At 46.4% G+C, this 6360-nt stretch overlaps 1 protein-coding gene across 2 annotated transcripts; it reads left to right on the top strand.

Annotated features, from left to right (window-relative positions):
- The first annotated feature begins 2510 nt into the window (after nt 1-2510).
- Nucleotides 2511-5977, top strand: LOC115619060 (protein C19orf12 homolog). Of its 2 annotated transcripts, none has more exons than XM_030511073.1 (2): nt 2511-2685; nt 5691-5977. In XM_030511073.1, exons 1-2 carry the CDS (start codon nt 2526-2528, stop codon nt 5954-5956), a joined length of 426 nt encoding a protein of 141 aa, XP_030366933.1. In that variant the 5' UTR covers nt 2511-2525; the 3' UTR covers nt 5957-5977. The 2 variants fall into 2 exon arrangements, with proteins under 2 accessions (XP_030366933.1, XP_030366934.1); XM_030511074.1 differs by lacking the exon at nt 2511-2685 and adding an exon at nt 5535-5579.
- The last annotated feature ends 383 nt before the right edge of the window (nt 5978-6360 follow it).

The raw sequence follows: 6360 nt of genomic DNA, 5'->3' as shown, positions 1-6360 counted from the left end.
CAGTGGGATTGAGTGCGCCCTCAGCAAGTTTGCTGACGACACCAAGCTGTGTGGTTCGGTTGATACGCTGGAGGGAAGGGATGCCATCCAGAGGGACCTTGACACGCTTCTGAGGTGGGCCGATGCCAACCTCATGAAGTTTAACCAAGCCAAGTGTAAGGTCCTACACCTGGGTCAGGGCAATCCTAATCACAGCTACAGGTTGGGCAGAGAAGAGATTCAGAGCAGCCCTGCAGAGAAGGACTTGGGGGTGTTGGTTGATGAGAAGCTTAACATGAGCCAGCAGTGTGCACTTGCAGCCCGGAAAGCCAACCGTATCCTGGGCTGCATCAAAAGAAGCGTGACCAGCAGTTTGAAGGAGATGATCCTGCCCCTCTGCTCTTGTGAGACCTCACTTGGAGTACTGCATACAGTTCTGGTGTCCTCAACATAAAAAGGACTTGGAGCTGTTGGAGCAAGTCCAGAGGAGGGCCACGAGGATGATAAGGGGGCTGGAGCACCTCCTGTATGAAGACAGGCTGAGAAAGTAGGGGCTGTTCAGCCTGGAGAAGAGAAGGCTGCATGGAGACCTCATAGCAGCCTTCCAGTATCTGAAGGGGGTCTACAAGGATGCTGGGGAAGGACTCTTCCTTAGGGACTGTAGTGGTAGGACAAGGGCTAACGGGTTCAAACGTAAACAGGGGAAGTTTAGATTAGATACAAGGAAGAAGTTGTTTACAGTGGGGGTGGTGAGGCACTGGAATGGGTTGCCCAGGGAGGTTGTGGATGCTCCATCCCTGGTGGTGTTCAAGGCCAGGTTGGACAGAGCCTTGGACCACATGGTTTAGTGCAAGGTGTCCCTGCCCATGGCAGGGGGGTTGGAACTAGATGATCTTAAGGTCCTTTCCAACCCTTACTATTCTATGATTCTATGATTCTATGATCTCTAATTCTTTACTCGTGGGACCGTGCATTTTCTCATCATCTCACCGTTGTCCACTCTGAGAGCGTTGGCCAGGCGCCCTAGTGCAACCAAGTATGAAGGTCATAGAACAGCTGCACACCTATTTTTTCCTGCCTCTTTCTGACAAACAGTCACGATGAACATAAGCACATATACTCTGCCAAATACACTGTGGCAAACAACATCCTTTGTTGTGTCTCTCAGTCATGAGAGGGAATCAACTCCCAGCTATGTTCCCATCCATTACACTAGCTTAACAGCAAGCAAACGTGAGGTGCAAAATAAAGGGTAAATCTTTTTCTTCGGGTGGTATCTTTTCTTTTTTTAAAGCAGAGAAGCCGTACTGTTTCTTTATGAAGCCTCTTCCCTTGCTCACTACACTTGCTGGCACCTGTAACTGAGGCATATGTTTGATTCTGTTATGCCAACTGATTAACCTGCTGTGACAAGGCAAGTGACCTGGAGAAAAGAACATTTAACATGCAGAAATTCCAAAAAGGTGCCCTGTATTAGTTTGTTGGGGTTTTTTTAACTGGGTCATGTTCATGTGCTCATTCTCGGGGTTGCATTCAGTGCAGTAGTGTGGCTTCCTGTGCCTGCAGGACGGGGGGCTGGAGCCTCCACCTGGGCATGCCCTGCTGCCCTGGGGGGTGGCCACGCTCTCTGTGGAGCTCTGGGGAAATGAGTGGGCTTAGATAGGCAGCAGCATCAAGAGAATGAGGTGGAAAAGGTTTGGTCTTGGAGGGATCGTTCTCGGGGCCGGGTATCTGCTCCATGTTGGAGACTTGTCACTGTGTGTAAAGGGGCTGAGGTTCCATCTCTGCCTCCTCACACACAAGAGTCATCTCACGTGCCTGCTCTGAGTCCTAACCACCATACACATACACTCCTGCATTTTGGATGCCCTGTCTCCAGAGCTCTCCATTTACTCCCAGTCCCAGGTCTCTCCTCCAACTCCTTCTGAAATCTGTTCCCTTCCTCAGGCTCTTAGTTGCTATATACAGCCTTCTGCCTTCAGAAAACAGTGTGGAAGTGTTTAAGCATGTAATAAAATGGGGAGAAAGACTGATACATGAAAACAAATAACTGATTTGTGGCAAGAATTAGGACAAGGAGAAAATACCTGACAGATTTGTCAATTGTGATCTGCTAGTTGTGGTAGAGTGAGACTCTGCTTTGCTTTTTTCCTGGAGCTGTGTATGATGCTGAACACATTGCAATTGCTCAAGGCAAAAACAATGTATGGTAGAATTATAGAAACTTTCTTCTGTCTCTCACTGCTGGTACTTGCCCTTGTTTGGTCTTCTGAATTTCTCATAAAAACAGATTTTTCTGTCTACTGTGTGGTTTCATTTGCATTTCCAGTAGCCTTTAGCTGTTTGCAAATAGGTTTGGTTTTCCCAAAAATGAAAGAGAAAGTAAATTTATTTTTTCTTGTTTTGATTGTGCCTCTCTACTATTAGTCTCACAGACTTCTGAACTCTGCTTTTTCCTAAAATTCATTTAGCAGCAAGGTTTAGTCCTTGTTGCAGCAATCAAAAGATAATTTAAAATATCTTTTCCAGGATCTTAACTCACCAAGATGCCCATCAATGTTGATGATGTGATGCAACTGTTTTGCCACCTCTCTCAGGAGGAGGGGATGAAAGCTGCTGTCAAACACTCTGGTCAAGGAGCACTGCTGGCAGGCGCAACAGCATTTATTGGGGGTCTGATGGGAGGTCCACCTGGAATCGCTGTAGGTAAGTGTGTTTTGCTTTAGGAACAAGAAGTGTGGTTAACTCCCTGAGTGAAGAAATGAGGAAGTCTGTGTGTAGGTATGGGTTGAAGGAAAGGGGCATGCAGTGTTGAGATTTCATGTAGCTGGGCTTTAACAAGATGCCATTTTGTATGTCAGCTTTTTAGAAACAAGGTGTGCATCAGGAAGGCATGTGTCAGTGTTTCCTTCTAGCGCGGTAGTGACCTTGCTGACTTGGACACCTGTGCAGCAATCAGGAAGCCATCCGGAGGTCTAAGGTTGAGATAGTGGCACCTTTGAAACCCTTTGAACAAGCTGTTAAATCATTTTGGTGGGTAGAGCCCTGGTTCACATCTGCTGGGGTACACCAGTGTCCGAGGTGTGGGACAAACAGAGCAAACCAACAGGCTCTGAGCTTGTTAGTGTGGGCTCTGCTCTAGCACTGATGTGGGGAAGTGGAGAGGGGCGAAGGAGCACAAGAGATGATGGTAGCAGTCGGGGGGGGGGGAATGTTGGTACGTGGTGGCACAGAAGAAAGAAAATTGAGATGTAAAGCAAGGGTGAATAAGTATTCTTAGTCAGCCTTAGCACGGGACAGGATCATAGAATAGTTAGGGTTGGAAAGGACCTTAAGATCATCTAGTTCCAACCCCCCTGCCATGGGCATGATGCCTCACACTAGACCATGTCGCCCAAGGCTCCATCCAACCTGGCCCTGAACATTGCCGGGATGGAGCATTTACCACTTACTTGGGTAGCCTGTTCCAGTGCCTCACCACCCTCACAGTAAGGAACTTCTTACTTATATCTAGCCTGAACTTCCCCTGTTTAAGTTTAAACCCATTACCCCTTCTCCTATCACTACAGTCCCTGATGAAGAGTCCCTCTCTGGCATCCTCGTAGGCCCCCTTCAGGTACTGGAAGGCTGCTACGAGGTCTCCACACAGCCTTCTCTTCTCCAGGCTGAACAGCCCAACTTCCTCAGCCTGTCTTCATTTGGGAGGTGCTCCAGCCCCCTTACCATCCTCATGGCCTCCTCTGGACTTTCTCCAACAGCTCCATGTCCTTTTTATGTTGAGGACACCAGAACTGTACACAATACTCCAAGTGGGGTCTCACGAGAGCAGAGTAGAGGGGCAGGATCACCTCCTTTGACCTGCTTGTCACACTTCTTTTGATGCAGCCCAGGATACAGTTGGCTTTCTGGGCCGTGAGCGCACACTGCCAGTTCATGTTCAGTTTCTCATCGGCCAACACCCCCAAGTCCTTCTCCTCAGGGCTGCTCTGAATCTTCCTAATGATGTTATTAAAAATTATGTTTATTTCTGTATTTGAAAAAGTACCTGCTATCCACTTCTTGGTGAACTTGGTTTTTTTATTTCTGGAATTCCTTATTCACTGTCACTTCACATTTTTCCTTAGATGGAAAACTACAGGAAGGCCAGAGTGTAATAGTAAAGAGTTGTCTCTCCTGTATCTCTTGAATTAAGATTTGTCTAGTTTGAAAGCTGCCTTGTCACTGAAGTCATAGAATCCTAGAATGGTTTGGGTTGGAAGGGATCTCAAAGCTCATCCAGTTCTAACCCCTGCCATGGGCAGGGACACCTTCCACTAGACCAGGTTGCTCCAAGCCCCATCCAACCTGGCCTTGAACACTGCCAGGGATGGGGCAGCCACAGCTTCTTTGGGCAACCTGTGCCAGTGCCTCAGCACCCTCACAGGGAAGAATTTCTTCCTAATACCTAATCTAAATCTCCCCTCTGTCAGCTTAAAGCCCTTCCCCTTTGTCCTGTCACTACAAGCCTGTATAGGTGTGAGACTGGTTATCAGGGATTGTCCTTATTGCTGCCTTGCATCAAGAATTAGAGGATGAATTACCTTTCATCTGCAGCAGTCACTGGCTAAACTTGCACTTGTCCTGCTTTCTAGGGACTGCTTGCTCTGAATGGATTGTGGATGTGTTGCTTGGGGGGGAAAAGTGTGATCATTTAACAAGTCTTGTCTCAATAGGCAAGGAACTTAGACATCAATACTTCTAGTGGCTTTTGCATTAAGTGCCACTAAATCAGATATTGATGTTCTCATAAAAGTCCCTTGAAGATGAATTCAGCCGTAATAGGCTTTCAAGTGTTTCTGTGGTATCATGGGGAAAATTGCCAACAGAGTAAAAGCTGCAAATTACAGAGTTTTTGTCTAATGAAAAACTGTATCCTTGTGAGTGCATAAATGACTTTTTAGGAGCAGTCGCTGGGGGTGGGAACTTTGGAGGCAGGGTGGGTTCTGACATCTTCTTTCCATCAGGATGTCTGTGTCTCTGACAGCGGTATCAGTCCTGTGAGCTGCTGTTGGAGAGCACTGTGATGCAAGTTAGGCTGGTAGCTCTTTGAAAGAGAACATTGGTGCAGGACTGCAAGGCTGGTTTCTCAGCAGCAGCCACAGTCAGGTCAGCTGTAGGGGATCCCTCTGCTGTTATCTGATGAGCCGGAACCAGTCTACTTAACAGAGCATTTCTTGGCCAGCTGGGGTGGGTGGTGCGGGTTGGGGTGTTGATTTGGCAGATGAAAGCATGAATATGTCTAACCACCCAAAGCTGAGCACCTTCTGAGGGGTGGACTTCATGGGAGTAGGAGGCTGCAATGTGTGGCTGTACAGAAGCTGAAAGCTTGGATCAGTCTGGGAATCTCTAAGAGATGATGTGCTAATAGCACTGATAAGGCAATTGTTGGCTAGGTGTTTTCCTTGGACATGGTTTTGTTTAATGGTAGAGCGACTAGTGCCCTAGGGAATGTTGTTTTGTTTCTGATTTCTCTAGCTTGAAGCTATTAGCTTTGATTGTGTAAATAGTTCCTTTGCGATTGCTGTGGATGTAAAAATCCTTCTTGGTGCTTTTAACATCAGGTATAAGCCTAGTTCAAGTAGACGTACGCAACTCTGAAGGCTGTGGATAGAATTTCAGGTTTTAACATTAACTGGTAAAGAGTAACACCTCTGTCTCTCTCTCTGTCCTAGGAGGAGCATTTGGTGGATTGCTTGGTGCCTGGATGACTAGTGGACAGTTCAGGCCAGTCCCTCAGATTTTACTGGAATTGCCTCCTGCTGAGCAGCAGAAACTCTATGATAAAGCCATTGTTATTCTCAAGCACTTAGACTGGACTGACCTTGCTCAGCTGACTGCTCTTGTAATGGGAAATGCTAGTCTCCAGCAGAAGTTGACAGCAGTGCTGATAAATTACCTCTCCAAAGAGCTAAGAGCAGAGATACAGTATGGAGAATAAACCTTTCCAGAGCAGGCTTTTTACAGTATAATGAATTTTACTTTGATAATTGTGATACTTCAACATAACAATTATTGGTTATCAGTACTAATTAGGCCAATTTAAGTATTGTTTTGGATTTGGTGTTTGGGGTTTTGTTTTGTTTGTTTGTTTGTGGGTTGGGGGGGGGATAAGGATTAGATTAATGCATTATCCTGCCACTGACTTGCTATGTAATTTTTAATTACTCTGCACTTGACTGAATTCATAATCACTGAAAGGAATTACGATTCTCTTACATTAATGTATCACTAGTTAAAATTTTCAAAGTCACTGTGGGAGGTAAAGGTGACAGGATCTGCATGATGGGCTTGAGCAACACTCTGAATGCAAGCTATGAGGCCCTGATACCGAACAAGCCTTGG

This window comes from Strigops habroptila, chromosome W (genome assembly GCF_004027225.2).
Source record: "Strigops habroptila isolate Jane chromosome W, bStrHab1.2.pri, whole genome shotgun sequence".
Lineage (NCBI taxonomy): Eukaryota > Metazoa > Chordata > Aves > Psittaciformes > Psittacidae > Strigops > Strigops habroptila.
The sequence above is the reverse complement of the archived record's forward strand: the minus strand, read 5'-3'. Positions and strand labels throughout refer to the sequence as shown.